This window comes from Micropterus salmoides, unplaced genomic scaffold (assembly GCF_014851395.1).
Source record: "Micropterus salmoides isolate LMB-PRFRI ecotype aquatic unplaced genomic scaffold, ASM1485139v1 Ms_hic_scaffold_3, whole genome shotgun sequence".
NCBI classification, from domain to species: Eukaryota; Metazoa; Chordata; class Actinopteri; order Centrarchiformes; family Centrarchidae; genus Micropterus; species Micropterus salmoides.
Window position 1 is genome coordinate 27,194,357 of NW_024042261.1, and position 24,128 is coordinate 27,218,484.

The window sequence follows — 24,128 nt, forward strand, 5'->3', positions numbered from 1 at the left end:
AAGAAATACAATTATAGGTAGAAAAGGAAATTACACGTCGAACACTGGCACGTGGAACATTGCAGCCATTTCTATTTTTCAAGAAATACATGTTTTGGTCTCTTACATTTGACTGTGATGTCCTTGGATGCCTCCATTGTGGGGTCATCAATGAGAGAGCATTTGTATTCACCGGTGGTGTTACGCGAGACATTTGTGATGGTGAAAGTATCTGCGTCTTCCACTTTCATCAACTCTCCCTTCAAAGATGTACAATCAAACAATGGCAGATGATTAGTTTACAATGCCTTGCTGAAGAAAAACAACAGAATACACTTTTAGATGCCAAGCTGCGATAAGCATGAATGGATGGAATTTGTGAGCATTTGATGAGATATCGATGAATATGTGTACCTTGAGGTGGAAGTTGAAGCTGGTAGGGGCTGGGTTCCCGTCTGCCACACACTTCAGAGTCACATTGTCTCCTTCTACTAGAGGTTCCTGAGCAATAACCTGAAGGGCGATGTTCTCTGTGAAGTCTGTGCACAAAATAAGAGATACAAAGTCAGAGAGAGACATATGTGAGGGCGGAGGGTGTATCAAGTGTAGATTGTGCCCTCGGACCCACCCAACAGGTGACTGCAGAGAGGGACAGTGACAGTTTGCTGCAAAATGCAGCTGAGGAGATGGCTGAATTGCCGTCATATTCTGGGGCACTCGACCAAACAATCCTTTTAAAGCTCAATGTTTCTGCTCCATCTGAGACAAACTCTTCGCATTTCTTGCAAGAAGTGTTCAAGCACTGATAAGTTCTACTTTAAAGGCCACACTGAGCAGGTAACTTCAATATTTAATGCTGCGTTCGGTATAAATCCCACAACAGAGTTACAGAATCTACATCTAATTTTTCAGCTGTCACGATTAAAGGGTGCTCTTTCTGTTGTCTTTCTTGGCTGGAAGCAAATGAATTACAGAAGGAAAAAAAAAACATTAATAAACAAACAGTCTGTCTCCACCGGCTACTGCTGAGGTTTTTTAAAAGAGTTTTTCTTGGTTTTCGCTGAGAGCTTGTGGGTCAGGAGCTGCTGCTGATGTAGTTCTGAAAAGCCCAGCACTGTATGTGATGCTGAAGAAAAAACATGACTTCAAAGAAACAGTCAGACTAGTGGTACCTTTGACTGATTTTCAAATTCATGTCAGCTGTTTACTCGCCAAATACATCAAAATCACATTACAGTCAATAAAAACATGCCCACGTTAATAACTGAAGCTCAGAATTTAAGACAGCACCACTGTTTCACTTCTGTCAAAATGTATTAAAGAAGTACAAACTAAAATTGGAATACTCACAAAGGGAAAAAACACAAATACCAATAAGAAAATTCTTAAACAAATCCACCTGGTATATAAAAGTGTTTAGCCAGAGTAAATTTTCCTGGAAGTTAAGAAACCCTGCAATTGTTTTTTTGTTTTATTCTTTATATTGCAGACAGAACTTACTTGCTTAAATATAAAGCTACTTAAGGAGACGGTGAACAAGGGGATATAGTTAGCCTGTCTCTGCACAAAGGTAAAAACAGAAATCTGCACCCCTAAAGCTCACCAATTAAAACGTTACATCTTGTCCATTTGATCCGTACAATAATCATCTATTTGCTAAGCTAACCAACTGCTGGCTGTAACTTTGTATTTACTGTACTGACATGACAGTGGTATCGATCTTTCTTAAAATGTCAAGCTAATCCTTTAGAAATCCATCTGTGGGAAATGTGTGGAACCAACTAACTTTATATTAAATATTATAGAAGTCTGAGAGCAGGTTTTTGAAATATCCTCAAAAGACGAAGAAAAAAAAATTATGATACAAGTGGGACACAAAAATTGTATGGGAGAGCATTAACTTTTCATAGCTTGTGGCGATGACAATACTGAAAAAAAAAAATCAACCAACATTTGAGTCTTTTATTTTGTGCAAATGTTAATTTGACAACAGCTCGCCTGCAGAGAGCTGTTGGTGCAGTTTAGAAAGTGGAAAGTAGATCCACTGTAAGTTGTTAGCTGGGTTTGGTGACTCACAGGTGATGCTGAATGTCACTGGAGGGGACACCTGCTTTGAGCCCACAGTGTGCTGGGTGCTGCATGTGAACTGGGCGTCCGTGTCTTCTTTCTTGGCTGAGTACTCCAGTATGGAGGAAGTAGTCGAAAGGCCAGTAACGGGGTCTACCAGCACAGCCGTGTGGATGGAAATCCCTGGACAGAAAACAAACAACACTGTCTGAAAACTTGAGGGAAAAAAATGGTGTAATGACCAAAACACTGCATTCACACTGTCGGCAAGTGAAGCTCAATTCATCACTGAAGAGTAATTTACAGTAACGGCCCCAGTCAAGAGAGAGAATAGTATCTGTAATATTTATTAATGTCAGAACCACTTTAAAGAGCTGTTTTGTTAGCATTTAAAATTATACAACAGGATGAAGAAGAATACACACCTTTCCCATCATCCACCAGAGGATTATTGTTCTTTAACCATGTGATATTTGCAGCTGGATTGGCATCTTGTGCAACACATGTTCCAAGCTGTGAAACAAAAATTTAAAAACTTGAGAAAAATGGCAAAAACCTGCACTCGAAGACAAAAATATATATACCATGTCATGAATTTGGAATAAATCTGTTTAAATGACCCTGCAGCATCCGAGCAAATGTTTTAGCCCCTCTCCGGTATTTGAGGACTGAGTAGTTTTCTGCGCAATAGACCATGAAATGCCCAAAGCATTTCTAACGCCCCTCAGATCCTTTGGGTGTTTTAATTGCAGTGGGGGGGGGATTCTGCGCTTTACTAATTCATGAGAATCACTTCAAAGAACTCATTACTGTAGTAACACGGTCTCTGCTATGCCTCAAGATAACTTGGCTCAAGTGAGGGATTTCCCATGACAGTTTACTGCTTAAAATAATGTAGGTATAAGCAATGTTTATCATTAAAAACCAACCTTCGTAGGTTTGCCAATCTCCAGGTTCTCTGCTTTGTCAGAAATCTTCAGGCCTGCTGGTGCCTCTGCAATACATACAAAAATTTGTTAATGAACAGGGTGCTATTGTAAGTGTTTTGAGAGCTTCATGTTGTGCATGTCAGTCATTTTAGTGTTTAAACTAAATCAATTCAAAATAGGAAAGTGATTTTAGACTTTTTCCAGCGTGTACTTACTGTAGATCAGCACATTAACTGGGTATTCTGTGATGTCTGCACCAGCCACCACCATACAGGTGAAGGTCCGCTGGTCGGTCAGTTTGGCCGCAGAAAGCAGCAGACTCGAGTTTGCAGCCAGGCTCACGCGGCCTTTGTATTCATCAGGGGCAGTGATTGAGACATTCTGTGTTTTTTGCTTGACCAACAGGTCTCCTGGAAGTCCCTCTCCTTTGTTCTGGAGAGCAGAGTAGAGTGCATGTCTTATATATCTCTCACATATGGCATTGGCTTCCAGTTCAAATAAAAGCACAGTGTTTTGTTCCACCCCCCTCTGTTCATGCAGTGTCATATGGAGGGACAGATGCATGCTCTAATGCACAGCATATGCACTCAGACTGGGCGTGGTTCAGACATGAAAAGTGGGTGTCAGACGGGCGTCACCATTGTGAATCCATTGACCTCCACTGTGACTTACATATTTCCATTTAGTGATCAGGACGTCCTTTGCTTTTATGTCTCCATTGTTGCATGGGATCTCGAGTGTTTCCCCATACAGGCCGATAACAGTCTTCAAACCGCTGACTGTGAAAGAGAAAAGAAGAGACACATTTTTCAATTACTTTTCAGAGGGGCTAATCTGGTCAGTTCCAACACAGCATGACATTTTTAGACTGAAAATTGAAAACCGTTATTATTCTGAATGCTTAAAAGACCATCCTTTCTGTACATATTTGAATGACATTAATCAATACCACTTAGTGTCTGCCTAAATACACTAAGCACAGCAGTTTCTATAGAGGTCTGCTAATTTTACAGCTCCCCGGGTAAAAAAAAAACCCTCAACCTTTCCTGCCCTAAATTTCATTCAAAACATTGCCATGGAGACAAAGTGCTTGAGAGGGGGATGGGAGGAGGGTGCCAGCAGAAGTGTCTCAATGGGCTGAGATGAGGGGTTAGAGCCAGAGGGCTGCAGAGAAGAAGAGGCTGCCATGGCCCGACTGAAAATGAGGTGCTGCAGGGTTTTTTTTTTCGGTATTCAAATTCACATTTCAGACCTCTCTGAGTTCAGGCTAAGGTAAACGCACGAGCAGGTGTGTGGAAACGAAAATCTGACAGCTAAAATCCAAAACAGCTCATCAGCAGTTCAGTAAAGTGTGAGAGAACAAAGCAGTGGCCTACCAGCTTCTATCTGTTGAATATGTGACAAACAATGTTCGTGTATTTACAGGAAAAGCGCAAAACAATAAAGATGCTCAATATTCTGTGTGCGTTCAGCCCTGAAATTGTCTGATTATATTCATGCACCCAAAAAAAAAAAAACTAAAAAAACTTTAATGCCATTTCTGCACTGAAAAAAGTTGCATTCTCTCTTTACCTCCTAACTCACCAGACTTTTAAAGTTTTCTTCAGAGTGGAGGAAAGATGTGGCAGTTAATTTGCTTTGTGCGTGATACTCATTTGAATCCCATTTGAATGAAAGTAAATACTTTTACTATGGTTACCATTGTCTACATCAGGACAGAGTAACAACTAGGACCCTGAAAGAATATTTGCACAGTTGCTTGTGATGTCAGGATGAGTGGGTAAGTTTGGAGTTGCACAAATGTCTGCTTCCTATGGTCTGTTTTGTTTTCCACATGTTAAACTCTCTTTAGTCAAGTGTCATTTTCCCACCAAGACAATTAAACAAGTTCATAAAATGGTTGTGCTCTTGTAATGCATTACTTTACAAAAGATACACCACAGTTTGTCTCAAGTCAACACGGTCTGGTTTCATAGCCGTCCTCCTGACATTCAGCTAAACTAGTTCACGTTCCAACACTTGTCACTCATCTTTATGAACTGTCTGAAACAACATCGAGTCAGACGATGAATAACCAGTTAAGCCTGTCACTAAAGCCACTGCAGCAAGCAGATGACAAACAGACAATAATATGCTTTTAAACAGGGCATGTTCTGCCTCATATAGCTCTGCTATACTTTCTTTTTAGGTTGTTTTCTGCCCTTCCTGTTGCTGATATGACTGCCCTGCCATGTGGCTACTACTCTCTCAGTAGTTTGACATTTGGGAAATACATGTATTTCTCTTGCGGAGAATAAGACCAGAAGATCGATACCACTCATGTGTTTGTTAAATATGAAGCTACTGCAAGCAGCCGGTTAGCTTATCCTAGCATAAAGGCTGGAAACAACTGAGCCTGGCTCTTTCTAAAGGTGACAAAATTCACCTGCCAACACTTTTAAAGCTCACTAATTAACATGTTATACCTTGTTTGTTTAATCTGTACAAACCTGAAGTGTAAAAACAACAAGTTAAGAACCTCCTGGCTGTAGCTATGCAATTATTAGACATGTGTGTGGTCCTGATGTTTTCATCCAATGCTCGGCAAAAAAGCGAATAGGTGTATTTCAAAAATGTTGAACTATTCCTTAAATAGTGCTACCTAACACTGGCTGTGGCACATTACATCCCAAACATTGATTGATTTATTTTTACTTAATATATTAGCTGATTTTAAAAAAATCTTTTTTAAATTTCTTCAAGCAGGAAAAATGGAAGACTGAACTAAATGCCATTTTTAGTAGGTTTCCTAATTCACTATGACATCCGTATAGATATAGTTAAATTGATGAAGGCAAAAACATTAGGAATTACCAACACAGAGACAGGAAACAAAATAACACAGAAGGGATTTAAAAAGGTAGGAGGTATATATGTGGTATTGACTATAATAAGTGCTTTGAGCTCTATCCATGAAGGCGGAGCTGCTTATAAATGTGAGCATCAAAGCAGTCTAACCCACCCAATGAAAACTATTTGAGAAACACAGATACCGCAGCCCTTCACCCACATAGATACAATCCCTGCATTTAAATAAGGCTCGGTGACATTTATTAGTGACAGCATGGGACAAAATAAACCTCAACACATTTCAACCGCTGACAGTTTTACTGGGAATTCTTCACCAAAACACAAGTATAAGCTCTGTCACTTGTCAACTACAGCACAATTAAAACTACTCCCTGCACTGATTCCTCTTATTGTAATTTTTAACACCGAAAATCTGTCCCATTCACATTATAAAGTGATAAAAAAAGTATTTAGAGTGAAGTCATGCATTGATCAGTCTTAATAAAGCGACTTTGCTTAGTCAAAACGTCCCCCTGCGTATTTTTGCTATGTTTAGCACATTTTCTGCATTCCTTTATTCATGAACAATCATGCATAGTTCTTTTCTGAGCTGAACTGAAATGCAGCCACACCGCATGCTCCAACTAAGACCACATTCAGCAAGTGGGCTGGACTGTAAATTTCTATCTGCATTTCAAATTCAGATTTTGGCAACCCGGTGGACATCAGTCCGATCCACCTGAAATGGTAATGCAGATTGCTGGTGCAAACACAGCACGCTCATGTAGCTATTCCACACTCCCTTGTTTTGTTTTTCTGATGTAAATGTAATGAAACTGACTCTCATGCTTGAATGGGCTTCAGCTCAACGTGCAGGTTTCTGGTCAAGGCAGAAAAGATTGCACACGCTGGGCGGAAAAAAGGAAAATGGAGACATTGTGAATCCATTAAGAAGAGGCGCTTAATGAAATCTTGGTGCAGGACATGGGAATATGTTGTGCATATCTGTCAAATCTGATGATTTCCTGCTACATTTATTTAGGGTGCCAAAAATAATCTGTCTAGATTATGTGCTCCACCTGGGTGTGTTAGTGCCAGAATACTCTAATGGTCGAGGAAACATCCAAATAGTTTTTCAGAATCTAGTTGGCAACCAAGTCCACATATATTTTCCTAGTATTGAGACTCAAGAGAAAGTGCCGCACAACTTGCTCTGCTGAATCTTACAATTGTTAACTACGAGTCAGTTATATTCAGGTTACATTGCAAGCACTGCAGTGTTGGAAAGGTTATCACACTTCCTGTATAATAGACTCCTTACATTTCAAATTCAAATAGGAGTTTTTTGAATATTCAAATAAAGCTGTGTTCAGGCTCTCTGAGAACTTTAAAAAGAGTCTGTATTAAGGAAAAGGCTTTATCTGTGCAGATTACACTTTTACACAATGAGAACTAATCACACATGTTGAGTTACAGAAGACAAAGCTCCCGCTGCTTGCTGAGATAAGGTAATCCTTCGCCACAAAAGTAGGTAAAAAGTCCGACTTCTTTGGAGTCAGATCAGTCTCAAAATTAATGAATGCACACAGAAGGATTCACAAATGTATTTTGGGATTTATATATAAATGACTCTCTCCACAAAAAGACTTTTCAATGCACACAAAAATATTTATCGTATATAAATGTAAAACAATGAGGGGGCAATGGAATGTGGCACCAGAAAGTTTATCCCTTGCGTTTTGTTGCTTCAAAGTCCTTATTTTTTGGGATCCCACTAGGCTAGGTTTTGCAACAGAAATGAGGAACAAACTGTTGAAAAAATGCCACTAACAAAAATATAAATAGACTTACTTGAGATGTGTGAGGGACAGTACTATGTAAAAACTTTATGTCAACACCAATCACATTATAAAGAGGTCTCCTTGGCGGCAAATAGAAGAGCTGAGTTAAATGAGACTATATTCCAAGGTGCTACGTAGATCTGTGTCTTCACCCAAAATAACTTGGCATGCAAGTTTTGATGTGAATTTCTCTACTTATATAAAAGCAAGAGTTCTCATACCGGACACAAAATAAAATAACTAATACCCAGGCAATGGTAAATCAAGTAATAGACAGGCGAGTGACACAGACAGGAGGCAGCACCACAGGAGACACTTTCATGTTCCTGATTAAGGCTCCTCTATCCCAGAGAAGAGACAGGTGACGGCAGCTCAGATATAAGCTCACCAGGGAAATCAGCTACATCCCCACACTAGTCTCTATATTCCTGTTTTGCTACCTTACGCTCTCCCATTTGTGTGTGTGTGTGTGTGTGTGTGCGCACACACGTCTTTCAGCCACAGCATCAACATGGAAGCCCAAACTTATTAAGTGCTGAAAATGAGGATTGTGCAGTGAATGGAGATCCCATGGCGCATGTCCACAAAGACTTGATGGCAAATAGCTTCGCTTCAGAAGCGGTTCAGCTGTGAGGAGAGCAGACAGAACCACTTCGACTAGATCAATAATACTTGAGGAAAGGCTAGATTCTTATAGTGAACAGTGCTTGCCTAAGGAGCGAGAAATCAAAGAAAACCTAACCTTCTGTGACATTCTGCTTCTCGTCCTTGTCTTTTCTTTAATAATTTAACAAGTACTGAATTTTGATTATCCATATCAAGTAACTAAAATGAGAAGAGATAAGTGATTTAATATGCTCTGTCATTACTTGCTGTCAAGAAAAATAAAGCGCCTGCTGTCATTTAGAAAGGTGTGGGAAGGTTTCCGAAAATTGCTCCATCTAGCACCAGCGTCCCCAAAGCATCCTTGTAGCAATTTGGTGATGTATGAGCTCTATAGGCTCCTGTTTTGTCAGCTCTTTCTCCCTTAGCTCATACTTTACTCTGACAAGCATATGACTGTATTTAAATTCTGTTACAGTATCAGTTCATGCTGAAGAAGTGTTCCAGACCAGAAACTGAAGAGGGTTTTTTTTTAACATCCTACATCCTCACTATCTCTGTCTGTCTCTCTCAAGGGATGGGGTGTAATCATGTCACTGATGGATAACTGACAGCACACTTGCACAACATCCCTTTCACACTGCTTCTCTTTTTGTTGCAGGCTGAACCATGGAAGCACCATTCCAAACGTCAACATTGTGCGCTCTATAATTTTGGTTTTTCCTGCCTACTGTAATTGCCTGTCAGTGTCTTTATGGCATAAAAACTAAGGGAATCAGCTTGTATTTTTTAGTGAGCTGGTTGGCAAAAATGTCCATTGCTGAATGACTAATTTTTGAAACGTGTAATAAGGAAGCACGCACAACAAATAGTCCTGTATGTTCTGTTCAGCAGGTTGCTTTTATGGGATGGGTGGGCTGCAAACTTTTTATCTATGCTAGTGGCATGGCTCTTGTGATGGCAAATCTGTCAGACAATTGGTCAGTCCACCACTTTGGTCTTGACTGAAATATATCTCAACAAACTGTGGGATGGATTGCAATGAAATTTGGTACAGATATTCATGTCCACCTCAGGATGAATTGTAATCACTTTGGTGTTCCCCTAAATTTTTAATCTAGCGCCACCATCAGGTCAAACTAAAAATTTTCCAAGCTGCAACTAACAATTATTTTCATTATTCATAAATCTGCTGATTATTTTCTTGAGTAATCAATTAATTGTTTTGTCAATGAAATGTCAGAAAATAGCAAAAAATGGCCAGAAAAATTTTCCAGAGGTGACATATTCAGTCTCCTTGTTTTAAGAACAGACCAAAATCAAAGACATTCAGTTGGGAATCATATATGACTAAGAAAAGCAGGAAATCATCACAAATCGATCGTATTTCTGCTTGTTAAATAACTGAAATTATTTATCGACTATCAAGGCAGTCACTGAATAATTGCTGAAAATCATTTCAACTCTTATTTTCATGTGGATAAGCTGCCTAAACTCCTCTATGTTGCAGATGTAAGCAGCAGACATGAGTTTGCTCAAGTACTTCAGGGCTGACAAAAGCCACATTATCTAACATGAACTGCTCTGACGTGTGGATGTCGAGCCATTTCCCAAGCCTTCTTTTATGCTATGCCATCTGTTCCAGGGCACAGAAAGCTGCCCAGCACCCTGAAGATGTTGCCCTGTATCTCTTTGACCTTCAGAATTGTGTAAAGGTCTTTCAAAGAGAACCAATCTGAGAAGGTCCATGTATGAACAGACCGACGTGGGACAAAGGTTTCATTTTCTGACAATGTTCCCCCCACAGCCTCTTTCTGCCGTCCAGCTGTACTAGGCCCGTCTATTCCTTTTTGTTTTTAATAAGTGATCCAATCTCTATGGAGTCTTATCTACAAGTTCCATAAGAAATGTTTTCCAAAGTCTACCACATTTATTAGTTTTATGACTCAAAAGAGTGTGTGATATTTTCTGACATTAATATAATGTTGCATCGATGCACAGCCATGCAATGAAAAAATATGTGAATGGAAAATTAGTCTCAAGAATGGCAGACCAATTTATTTTCCCACTTATATTATGTTCTCTGCGCAGATATAGATAATCCCTTTCAAGACTAGTGTCCTCAAACTTTGAATGGCTTCATCCAGTTCTAACATTCACATAACTGAAAACTTGTTCAGTTATTATGCATGATAAAATTATCTTAGATTGGATATTCAGCATCTGCTTTAGAGCTGAAACAATTGGTCAACTGATATTTACTGCTTTTCTTTGTTTTATATGGTTGTAAACTGGATATCTTTGGGTTCCAGTCTTGGTCAGACAGAACAATGTGAATATGTTTATGACATTTTATAGACATTATGATTGATCCAGGCAGTGATTAACTGCAAAACGCCTATTCAAGGCATATCCTAAGTAAATTTAATGTAGTTCTTAAACCATTTGGAGGAAAAGCATGGTTTGGGGCTTCTCTGAAAGAGAACACTCTGGAGTGTCTAACCCAAAAGTCAGAATGATTGTAAGTGCTACTGGAATTGATCAATATAAGTTTAAATACACTAAAACTAATATATTTTTCATTTCCGCTTGAAAATGCTTGCTAACAAATGCATGCAGACAACTACAGCTGGGACTTAATATTAGCTGAAAAACACTGTAGGGTCACAGCATAAAGCCTTACCTAATCCTAGTTTAAATTTCATACCAATACCATGAAGAATTACTATTTTACACAGGTTTTTCTGAGTGTATGTCTCAGCGTATTTTTTTCTAAAACAGCACCGCCCCATGGCGGCAGGCTGCTGCTGCTGCATTCCGTATTAGCCAGTAGCTCGACGCAGATGTATTGTTTTGATGATATATCATGAACTTCCTACTTAAAGCTGTATATCGTTATTTGCAGAATTTTACTGGCTACTCGAAGTGCCAGTCATCGGCACAATTGCTTGCAATTGGCTCGGCCTACCCACCAAATAACAGGGGCTGGCCCTTTCCTACAGCGCGGGCTCTCGTTGGCTATTGTAGGCTGTGAAAGGGACATGTGAGCTCGTATTGGGGCGAATTAGCTGTCAGTCGAAAGGTTAGAGTTCAGAGGCTAATTTTAATTCAAGCTATCGTAGTTGTTTACATTCAAATCGGAGTTATTACGGTTATAATGACATACGAGCCACGTCTGCCGGCAGATATGAAACGATACCGCAGCCGGGGATTTACTGATGGAATAATGTGTTTTGGACTAAATGTGATTACTGGATTGGATCGTCTGGACCTCTGACAACATAACAAGACCATTTTTGTTGGATTATAATCGATCTGTGGATTACTATGAGGCTTCATAGGTGAGTCGCGTCACTTTTGATTGTACTGGCTGGTCTGACAGAGGCACTGATTGTACCCGCTGTGGTGATCGTATGTTGAAATGGTTTACATGAGTCGAAACACGAGGATTTTAGCTTTCAAACAGTGTATCAGATGAGTATGAAGCCAACATGCTGTGTGCACATAGCGAAAGCTGCCGCCAGGACCTGACGGCACGCAGGCGGGCCGTTGGAAGGTTAAGAGGTTAAAATAATCATTACTTATTTTCCTAAATAGTAAAACAATTTAATATGTTTAATACAGGTCTTGTTAAGCTGTGGCTTAGAGGTACAGCATGTCACCCGCGAATCGGAAAATCGGTGGCGGGGCAATCCCCACATGTCAAGTGGGCACAATACTGAACCCTAAATTGTTTCACGAAAGCTGTACATGTGAATGATTAGTTTCTTTCTGATGAGCAGTTGGTACCTTACATGGGAGCCTCTGCCATCATTGTATAAATGTGTGTGAAGAAGGTGAATGTGACATGTAGTGTAAAGTGATTTGAGTAGAAAGGCGCTACAGTACAGTCGCTTTACCATTTGCATCAAACACAGAATCCAATGCATCGTCCTTGGCGGTTTGATTTTTGACTAGGGCTTCAACTAGAAAATATTAATTTCTCTTTTAATCAATTAATTATTTAGGGGGAAAAATTCGAAATAATGACAACGACTAAAACCAGACTGACCAAAAGTCCAAAACCCAAATATATTGTTTACAATATATAGAACAGAGATAAGCAGCACATTCTCACATAGCAAAAGCTGGAACCAGAGAATATTTTTTTCTTGAAAATTACTTAAATGATTGTTTGATTATCAGAACAATTGCACATTTCCTGTTGATGCACTAATCAATTAATCCACTAATCAGCTCTATAAATGGAGTTTTTTTTGTCCAAAAAAGGACAACCTTAAGAGCCAGAGTAAAATAAAAGTAAACATTTTCACAGCCTGCACTGAGCACCGCAATGCTTGTCACCTCAGGGCAAAACAAGCCTGTGTTCTGCTGAGGAGGAGGATGGACAGCAAATGGAGAATTATGTAGAGTATTCAACACACAGTATTATTAGTCTGAGTCTATTAAGCTCCCCTCCTTCACCCCAGCAGCATGGACACATTTTAGATCACTGTGCAACCAAATCAACAATGATGTTCATGCTTGGCAAACAAAATACTCAATCACAAAATAATACCTCATGTTATTCAGGAAAATAAGGCAAACGCTCTAATGTGCATGTAAGAGGTTTTACAAAATATAAGAATGCAAAGGCACAGAGGAGTAAAGATCAAAAAAATAACCCTCATCAGAGCTCTTCATGCATCTTTATATGTCAATGTACCTGAGCAATGAATAGTCTAACCTTCTTTACACTCCCCTCTCGCTAGATATAAAATGCAATTTCTAGTGCAAATTTTCTAGAGAGACATATAGGTAGCTCTCTCCCCCTCAGGCAAAGAAAACAATGTTCATTTGCTGCATCATGTGTGGTCAACAGACAGACACCTACAGATGACAGCAGGCGGGAACAGGGCTAATGCATTGCCTGCAGTCCCACGTGTCGGTGTCCCATTGTTGCCTTGTGACTGAAATGGCTGGCTCCATTTTCTCTGGTTTCAGACCTGTCCTGAGGAGTGCTCAGTACCTGTGCAGACCTGCTGCTGAGGGATCAGGTTGCTGCTTCCGCCTCTCATCAGTGATTGAGACAAGAGGACAAAGAAAGAGAGGAGGGCTCAAGGAGCGGGGAAAAAAAGATTTATTTTGTCTTCAGGTGTTTCAAGCAACTTGTGTAATTAATGGCTGGTGCCCTAAAGAACCACTGTTAAAAGAAAAAACTTTCATATGATAATCTTACATGTTCAATGCAGCATTCAAAGTAGTAGTAGTTTTAGTAGTTTTTAATCAGCGTCTTACTATGGCTGATAGGGTCCTACATGAAAACAATCCCTTCTGACCAAGTTGTATCACTTTTGGTTATTTCATGTGAGAGATTTCTGTATGTGTTTTTCTCACTGATTTGAAAGTTGGTGGGGCTTAGCTGGAAGATGTTTGAAACTAAACTTTCAGATACTTTCTTTATTTCCTTTCTTCTACCTACTTAGTTCATTTAAAAGTGAGACTTTCTGAGTGCACATCACATGTGTTATACCTTTTTGCTTCTGTTTCTGTGATTTCCTACAATTCCCAGAATATCCGTTGACAACCTTCAGAGAACTGCAAACACTTTGCATCCACTGAGGGTTACTCATGTAGGTGAAGGGAATAATAGCGTGTGTAGTAGAATGATAAGCCCAAAGGAAGAAGTGAGTCCCGCTCAGCATTTCAAAACACGTGTTTTGTGACCGCATTGCATTCTGGTCCATTAAGGACACTGTCAGGGTAACTTATCATTGTATTGTCTACATTGGTTTTCACTCTGTTTAAGTAATGAAGAAAGTAAGTGATTCTGCAGGGCTGGCATCCAGCATTGATATTTCCTGTTGATATTGTAGATAGTAAAGTTTTCCATTAAATTTCAATCAGGCTACAGTGGAAATATCTCAACATGTCACATTGTCTACGTTTGACCCGTTATTCAAGGTAATGACAAAAACACAGTGCAAAAACAACAAAATACACCTCTGACTGTCAAGGTAGATTGCAAGAACCACAACCCATTCTCATTCCACCACAATTTTCCTCTCATACGTCCAGCAATATGCACAATATCTGTGCAGTCTGAATTTCTGGATCGTCATTAATTGAATGGCATTCAAACTTTGAAGCTGGATAGCAAGAGACATAACGTAAGGATTTACAGAATACAGGAAAAAAATAAAAAATAAATCAAGAACCTCTTGCATTTTTCCCTTTGATTAGCAAGTGAGTTTAATATGAGATTCTAAAAGGGAACCATTGTCAAGTGTTTTTAATAAGTGATGTTCAAGTTCCTTTAAATCACTGTCTCATTCTAAAGATGCTGACTGCACAATTAAAGCAGACAATTCAGCTTTGATTTCACTTAAATCTTCCTGCTAAGATTTAACAAAGCACTATAAGAAAACTAGTATCTGGGGGGAAATGGTTTTGTTTGTACTGGAATCAATGGAAGCACAAATAAATGTTACTATAAGGCTGAAGAACATACATACATTCATATATGTGTGTGTATGTACTAATTAAGAAGGAAAACACACTTTTTTACATAGAATATCTGTGGAAAAAAGTATATAATATTTTCTATATTCCTCGCCACATTATTGGAGGTATCCGAGTCAATTACAGTTACATTTTTCTCTGGGCAAGACAGATGGGAAAGATAAAAGCAGGAAGGGTGATAATCACGCTAAATGACTTGCCATAAGGTTTCCCAGAAATTGATCTTGTGGCATGATCATTAGTCTCTGAAATGCTCTCCTTATGCACTCGACCACACTGGCCTCCGTAAAACCCTCTTAAAAAATGTCATAAATTGTGTCAGCCGACGAGCCACATGGGTGCAGGGACTACTCTTAAGACAGAGGCCTGCTGGTGTGATAAGTGCACTCAGAAAACACGTCCATTATGTCATGAATTATGTATTTGAGGGGCGCAGGCTACAGGACCCTAAGGAAGAAGTGGTTGTGAGATGCCTGTGGGTAGACTTGGGGCAGACCACAGTCCTAACTCTAATAATCCACCAAGAACTCCCATTAACAACATGCCATTAAAGGCAACATTAGGCCATTAACAAAGCACAGCCGCACCGCTTCCTACTTACCCATTAACCCTTCCTAAAGCAACTTAGTGCCTAACATTTTAGCAATGACTTCATTCTTAAGGTTTCTGTAAGAGCTGACATTACATTAATGAACGAGATAGATTTTTTAATTCCTGTCAGTAGCAGAGACCGTTGGAAGCTAATGGATGTCCATGCCTCCACTGTGTCATTGGAGGCATGGACACCCCCACCCCCAAATAGACATGGCCTGCGAGCAAATCACTATTTTCTGGGTCAAATGGGATTATCAAATAATTTCTATTTAAAATGAAAAACTGGGCCTTGCTGACTTGAATTCCTCTGCTGCACAGATAAAGCTCATTTTAAATTAGGGTTGTGACATGTGCAAATGATCGTACAACACCTTTCTGAGTTAACTTGCTGTCTGTAAGCTTTAACAGGTCAATAAGGGCTTTTTCTACAAAAACAAGTAACCTTCAATCTTAACAGAATCAGGATTATTCTATATCTTTCTGTTAATATATACACTGAGACCGTTAACTCTAAGGCCTCATCTATAAAAGTGAACTACCATTCAATACTCAACATTTTCCTATATCTAAAATTACCAAAGAAAGGACGCCTATTCCATTTGCTTATGAGTTCATTTCAAATGTTGCTTTTGTGTAGAGGATAGCAAGGCTAGAAAACAGAACTGAGAGTTAACAGGCTAACTCTTAATTATTTCTGAGTAATTTAAATCTGATAACTTTCTCATATGCCAAGGAGCCTTCAAGCATTATTGTACTGGAGGATCCCACAGCGTTACTGAATATGTCCTGATTGACCATGCCTAACGAAGAGCTTGCATCCACATGCAACAACTCAGCTTCTAATCACAGAGGCTTTGAATTTAACTTGTCTTGCAGTTACTGAAACACTTCTGGCGGGGGGGCTAAAGTTGAGCTAAATCTTAAATCCAAAAGATGTTTTATCTTTGGCAGGTCTTGGCCAGTGTTCATCGATGTTTCAGAAGCATAGAATAACACAGGTGATCAGATTTACACCGTGGTGTGTCCACAAAAGGCTACGCATGTCCTGAAAACGCCTGCAGCTCTGATTCATGTTTATAGTGCGCATTCTTGGGATTTCAGTGTATCCAACTAGACTCACAACATTTCAGTTGCATGCATCTGAGTTCAGCAGAGCCTAAATAACAGGTATCTGATCACATGGTTCCATGCACACTTTCTCAGAGGTTCAGAGACAATTTTTTTAGCCTATATAAGTAAAATCACAGACCCCTATCCTCCAACAATCACAAGGAAGTATAATCTACCCAATTAAGGCTACAAATGCAGTCACACTGATTATATAATAAATGTTCACAGCCTAATAAAATAAATGTATGGGTTAAAGAGGTGCAGCAGATGGTGTGATACTCCAGATGGAGCCTCTAACAGTGGGTAATGCTTCTCACTAATGAACATAGTGCCCTTCGAATTACTGAAGAGTTTGAGTAAAGATTCATAAATCTAAGTGCAAGAAATGAATCCTTGATGCATAACATATTCACCCCCCCCTCCCCCTTCAGCCAAATGTGTTAATAGGCAGCTTTAAAATATTCCTGACACATTCAAAACAACCTTCTTGACATCAAAGTGTTCGTCATTTCACCAGGTCTCTCAAAGATGTATCACATCAGACACGAGGTATCAGTTCTTTTGCACATAGCCCATAAACCTGCCAGCCTCGCCTGCCTGAAGCAAACAAGCCAACTAGAGCAGGACTTGTAGTGTAAGCGTATGTTCACTGGATTATAAATTGAACATCATTTGTGATCAATTTCATTATTAGCCTAAAGGATCTTTAGCACTAATGTCATTGGGCAGAAGAAAGAAAGAGAGACAGACTGGTGCTAGAACGATTAGTCAATTAATTGAAAGAGACAACGATTTTGATAATCAATACACTGTAAATGTCATTCATGAAGCAATAATGTCAAACATAATGCTTAATTGAATATCTTTGGGGTGTTTGTTAGACAAAAAATATGAAATGTTGTCTTTTTGAAATTAAGACCCATTACAAACCCTTGTGATTGTCATAATTGATTAATCAAATAATGATTTTTTATTATATTTATTGCTTTTATTGCTTGAGTAATCGTTTGGTCTTTTAGTGAACAAATGACCATCACAATTTCTCAGAGCTCAAGGTGATGTCTTCACATGTATAGTTTTGTCTCACCAACAGTCCCCAGATATTGATTTTGTTGTGATATAAAAGAGAGAAACGCAGCAAATCATCATTTGAGAAGCTTGAACGAGAGACTAGGTGTCATTTTAACTTGATAAATGACTGAAAAGAATTATTGATTATCAAAGCTGATAGTGATAAATTTTTTGTCAATGGATTAAATCAGCTAATTGTTTAAGCTCTTAATCAGTTAAGTTGTTTATCAAGTAGAAATGATAAAACAGTCTTGTACTGTCTGTTATAACATAAATTAAACATCTTTGGGGGTTTGGACTGCTGGCCTCTTCCTCTTTATTTTCTGGCAGGAATGACAACTGAATCGGTAATGAAGATAACTGTTAGTTGGAGCAAAGACCCATGACAAACCCTCATGCTCAACATATTATGTATGCCAAAAGACAGGGCCCTACAGGGGGGTCAAGATAGAAAACAGTCATTGCACCATCAGACTAAAAGCATTCTCCTACTGGTGGCAAATTCTGTGAATTAGATTATATTTTTATTTTGATATATTAGCCCAGCTGGCAGCCCCAGATTACACTATTTACCCAAGTGCAATCAGCTTTGTTGTTCGAGTACCTGCGTGTCTGTCTGTACCACAAGTGCTCCCCTTCCTGTAAAACTGGCCCCGCCCTGTCCCTGCCCCTGCCCCCACGCCTCCCTCAGTAGGACATCCTTTGAACATCTGTAGCTCATTGGTCCTGGGGGAGCAGTTGTGTTTACTATAATACTATCTGTATGACCATATTACAGTTGCTGTGGCGCCTAAGGATACCAATCAAACCTGCTGCCACAACACACCTCTGTTGAAGGCAAATTGAGCCTTTTCTACACACCAGAGCTGGCAACAAACCCACGCACAGCCCTGACCAGAGAAGTGGAGAAAGAGGGAGATGAATCAGCCCAGGGCCCATCACTTTTCTACACGGGTAAACACGAGTGCATCCACTTATCGATCTTAAAGTGCTTCATTAGACGCTGCATGAGGCATGGACTAATATTTTCCTAACACAAAATGGATGATTAATGGAAAAATAGTTTTCTGAATTTAATGCACAGCACCTACTTTGCCGTATCAATAATGTATGCATTGTTATGCTGTAAACAACAGAAAATATTAACAGGTAGATATTTTCATTTGTTCAGCTCATGGCTTGTGTAGCTTTCATCTCTGGTAATTGCCGTGGCGAGGCTGATACCTTCACATTAGTTGAGCAAAGTCATGTATGCTGTTGCACTCATAATGACAGACCTGACCTTCTAACCCTTCACTGTGAAACAGTGCAGGGAATACTCCCCATTCCAATAAGCCAAACAGCCTGGTTGGTATTAAGAGGGCATGACGGTTTCAAATTGGGTCCTACTTCAGCTTTTGGCTCTGGGGGGGTCCTAAAGCCTCTGCTGGCTAAACAGAGCAGAGAGCAGTGGGAGGAATACATGGAATGCAGATAATACATACAAAGGATTATGTACCTGCTTGCACATCACATCTGTGTGGTTTCAAATTTAATACCCATGGACCAACGTCTGCTTTGACGGAGTACTGTGTAAGGTTGGAGATTAACATGCACTGTCACACTGCTGAGTCTTCCTACGACTTCAGGACTTTCAGATTTACGTAGCTGGATAACTGCTAACATGATTAGGCTGAAAGGTTTTACTTGTGTGAACTCACATGGCGCCAAGCTGTTTTTTTGTTATGATGAATTTGTATATTCTATAAAGGGGAAAGTGTTTGCTTATGTGAAATAAATTCACTTAAGTCCAGAAGACAACTTATCTTTTGTCAAAGCAAGGTCACTAATAGTGCTAGTGATCCTTTTTCAAAGACACAACAGATAAAACTGTCACAGCAAACCCAATCCTGCTCTTTTGTTTGTGTCTTTTGTTTCTGTAAGATGAGATAACCACTCTCAGTTTATGTAATTCAGCATATGTCACCGTCGTCTTGGGTACACAGGTCTTTTAAGGCATAATAATTTCATTAGTAGTGGCTATTACATTTTCCTTCTTCCATCATGACATGAGGAGAAGCCATACATCAAGTTAAGTGCTTTTAACCATCCACCCTGGCACTGCACATCTTTAACTGCTTCCCATTTTGCTTCTTGTCCTGTGTGGCACATCCAGAACAAGAGCAGGAGAAGCCCTGCAGATCTAACTGAGCAGCAGAGAAACACCCCGCTTCACACAAAATCTGTCAATAAGCAAAATGTGCAAACACCTCGTCTACCACTGAAAGATATCTACAAAATATAAAAATATCTAGAGTATGGTCTAAAGAGCTTACGGGTAAAAAAAAAAATCTCCATGGGAATGTTCTGCACAGACTATCCCCCTTCAAGCAAACTGAGTCAACGCACTGTTCAGAAAGTTCTCTCGAGCAATGAGCTGCTTCTACTGCCGGGTCAGACAAAAAAACAGTAGCTTGGGGCGACAACTCCCCTGAAAGTTCAGAAAAGGCTATAAATTGTAAAACTGTACCTCTGCTGTGCTTTAATAAATTTAATCTTAGTGGTAGAAACTACACATTTATTTGGAAACATGTTAACAGCATGGCTCTACAGATGGCAATGTTGGTCTGTCTATTTGTCCATCACTTTTTGTTCAAAACTGAAATATCGCAACAACTATTGGATGGATTGCCATGCGATTTCATTTAGACATTAATTTTACGCAGATAATGAAGCTCAGTGAGACTTTGGTGGTCCTCTGACATTTCCTCTAGCACCATTGTTGACCATCTCTGACTGTTGCAACATGATAAGAACATGGAAACTGCGTGCCTACTGTGTGATTAGCAGAAAAGTACTAGATAAACTGCATTATCTTTAACTAATGAGAAAGCGTCCTAAAGCAGAAAAACAAACCAGAACACATGCATAGCAGGAAACTAGGGTGTCTTATCTAAATGTCTGTTCAGTGTACAGATTTAAGTATAAATGATTGTGTGATATTCTGCTCGAGGTCTCTGATTTTGTGACTGATGTATAATATATAACTTTAGATATTGCAATAAAAGTTCTGTAAGACCAAAGAATATTGTATCAGCTGGTAACAACCACAGTGAGTTTCCACAACACCACCACATGGTCAGAATTGTAATTTTTCCAATCCTATGTGGTTTTGAGGGACATGTCTGAACGATTGGATGGACAGCCATGAAATGTGGTACTGCCTAGAGCTGAAATAGTTTGATTAATTGAACAACCCTTAACCCTAACCCTCTATTCTGATCATTTTTTAAGATGCCAGACATTTAATTACATTTAATGGTTCATCGCTCTCCAATGTGCAGATTTGCTGCTTTTTAATGTCTTACACAGTAGAAAATAGATTATCTTCAGATTCTGGAGTGTTGGTTGAACAAGAAAAGCTATTTAAAGACATACTTTGAGCTCTGGGAAATTATGATATTCATTTTGACTATTTTCTCATGTTTTATAGACAAATTAACTAATAGATCAATCAAGGAAAAAATAGTCAGATGTCAGACATTAGTTGCAGCCCTACTACAGACATTCGTGTTCCCTTCGGGATCCCGAAATGTTAGCATACTAACGCGTGAAGATGGGTAAGCTAAGATGTTTAACGTGAAACATTATAGCTGCTAAACATCAGCATGTTAGCATTGTTACTGTGAGCATCCTAGCATGCTGATGTTAGCATTTAGCTAAAACCACTGCTGTGTCTAGATACAAGGCTGCTAGCTTATCCTCATATAGACTTGTTTTATAGTTCAATAGCACTTCTCACCAAAATGGGGAAAAAAATGTTACAAATGGAACAAAAGGTAGAAAATGGCATACAAAAAACATCTTGCCTGGCTCCACTTTTCTTCCCTTGTTATTAATATAAATAACATGCATATTTGCAGATGTAATGACCTGAGACGAAATGCAGTGAAAACAAGACATTACTGAGGACAGTAAGAAATGTATCTATTCAATAATGATATCTGAAGAAATGCCACCCTGAGCAGAAAGGTATCAAAGTTGTCCAATTATTAGATACCCACTAGGGGATAATGTTGCCTGAACAAATATTCTCGTAATGGCAAACTGTGGCTGTGATGTTGTCTTGGTTTGCGTAGGCTTGGTTTATAGATGAGAGCGTGCTGTGGCAAGCCCTCCAGAATAAGACAGGTAATCCTGAGATTTCCTCAGAAAAGGATAGAAAATCCAGGCCGCTTTACTGTCAATGTCCTTAACTCCCCCCCCAAAAGAAATTTACTGTTCATTTCATTTTTCACTGTCAAACCTTTGGCTATGAAGCCTGAGCGCTCAAATAAAATCACTATCATTATATGAGGAAATGAGGTGTCATCTCCTCTGTATCTAGTACTTGTATGGAAGGAAAATGAATGATATCATAATGAGTTATGACATCTTCATTACTCAAAATTAGACCCAGCAAAGTCAACGTCCTCATTCTATAGATAAGCCAGGCACAGTAATAAAGCAACTTTTGACATTTAGACAGGCTGCTTGTGAGTTTAACGTCAAACATTCCTGCTTCTTTCTTTTATGACCATCCTGCAGTCGAGCCAGAGTAAAATCAGTGTCATACACGTTGATTTTTTTGGTGCTAAGAGGACCAAAGTCTGTGTTTAAATTGCACCAGTGGGCTGTGTAATACTTAAAAATTCTCCCCAGGAACACGAGGCTACTTGACCTCTTAAGACGTCCCATTAGAAAATTAAGTATTGCATCCAATTACCAGACAAGCATCCCTTCACCTTCCTCGTAAGCTTTGGCAGTGGAACAGCTGAATACTTAACAGCAAAGCAAAGCCATGCATCAGCCAAAGCATCGCTAGTGGGATAATTGCCATGCAAAAAGCCACAACTTGACTTCTTTGAACAAAAACTGATGTTGAAGTTGAAGAAACAGTGCTGATGCATTTTGGTCACAACGATAGTTTTGAATCACTTACAGTAATGTGTTGTGAAAATCACATTTCTTCTCACTTAATCATGGTTTTTCCAAGAGGTTGCACATTAGGAGCATGCCCTGAGGCTGGAATGTGAAAAGTCTTGCTTTCAAAAGGAAATGGTGGATTAATGCTTTATGTACAGTTTGGGGCAAGGAACCCTTCCTAACAGGTTCTCTGAAACGTATAATTATCACTAGGTAGTTTCAAAAACATCTAAAGAATACTTTCCATCGTTCAACCAGTCTGACATAGAGAAATCCCACATCATCTCAGATTTTATGCTTATATATTTTACTATACAAAAACTAAAGAAGCTGGATGTTACAACCATTTATCCACTATTAGCTGTTTCAACTGTTCATCCGTTACCTTTAGCTAACTACTTTAACTGTTTATTCTTTACTTTTAGCCTAAGGTTTCATTACCTGTTAGCTAACTATTTCAACTTTGCTTTTAATATTATAACTGCTTTTGCATTATTTTTAGCTATATTCCTTCAACTTTCTATCCTTTCGCAAATTACTTGTTATAGTTTTAGCTAATTATTTCTACTGCTTACCCATTCCTTTGGACTATTTTACATGTTGATTAGTTTAAGGTAAATATTTCAATTGGTTATCCTCTTGCAGCTAAACCGTGTATTACTTTTACTACAACTTCATTGTGTGTTAAAGTATTAAAACTGTCTCGGGTTGGTGGGAGGTGTGGACTGTGCCTATTGTAGTTGGTAGCTTGTTGGTAGTTCTGACAATATATTTACTAAAGAACAGCATCACACCAGTTTGTGATCCTATTTGTTTACTTTTAATTTATGTGGTTTTTTTGTTTGTTTTTCAAAACCAATTGAGCTGTACCCCTGGTTTGGGATCTAATATAAAGAGCAGCTTGAAATGTAGTAAATTAATTTAAAAAAAATAAAATAAAACTACCACTGTAAGAAAGAAACCTGAAAGCAAAACCCTACAGTGACTTGAAATTTCAAAAGAGGCATCCAGCATATGAGAGCAGGTTTGGGCTTTCTGTTACCCCATGAGCATGTTTTCGACCACTAAAAATGTTTAAAAGTAGTCCCATGTGTTTTGATATATTGATGACCCAGAGAGATGGGCCAACTATTTAATCTATCTTGTTTCACACTATAACAGAGTGACAAGCTTTTAATTCCAATCAGAGATATACTCTTGCTATCCCCTGTGAATGAGAATCTCCCTGAATGAGAACTCCTGTCTCCTGCAAGTTCAACCGATGCAGCATGTAATCAAAGATGGCTTCAGGCACCACACTGCTGCTGCAGTCTATGAAGGAAGAATGGTGGACATCAGCACAACACAAAGAAACAGCTTTTAAAATGGCAAGAATGTGAATACGGAGGTCAAATGCAGACACAAGAGCGTTCTGTTGAGTCCCAAAGGCAAGACGTAGCAGGGAGCAACACGATGTTTCATGAATGAAAAATTGCTAAACAGGGTCTGAATGAATAGAGCGACTTCTCAGTATTGCAAGAGAGCTTTGGACCCAACAGAGAATGATTCAGAAATGAATGGAAAGGCAAAAAATTTTATTATTTGGCTGGAGGCTTGGAATTAATGTTTCACCATCTGCACCAAAGCTGTGTCAACCCAACTGACTTCTGTGAACCGTAGA

The 24,128-nt window shown here is 39.1% G+C and overlaps 1 protein-coding gene across 1 annotated transcript in view; it reads right to left on the reverse strand.

Annotated features, from left to right (window-relative positions):
- LOC119883361 (CD166 antigen homolog A-like) overlaps positions 1 to 24,128 on the reverse strand; it is a 37,879-nt gene that overhangs the window by 8,027 nt on the left and 5,724 nt on the right. The window contains exons 2-8 of the mRNA XM_038693971.1: positions 3,648 to 3,754; positions 3,191 to 3,407; positions 2,976 to 3,040; positions 2,472 to 2,559; positions 2,056 to 2,229; positions 394 to 518; positions 107 to 239 (exon numbers count right to left, since the gene is read on the reverse strand). Of these exons, the coding sequence (XP_038549899.1) occupies positions 107 to 239; positions 394 to 518; positions 2,056 to 2,229; positions 2,472 to 2,559; positions 2,976 to 3,040; positions 3,191 to 3,407; positions 3,648 to 3,754 (909 nt within the window). The remainder of the gene's footprint in view (positions 1 to 106; positions 240 to 393; positions 519 to 2,055; positions 2,230 to 2,471; positions 2,560 to 2,975; positions 3,041 to 3,190; positions 3,408 to 3,647; positions 3,755 to 24,128) is intronic.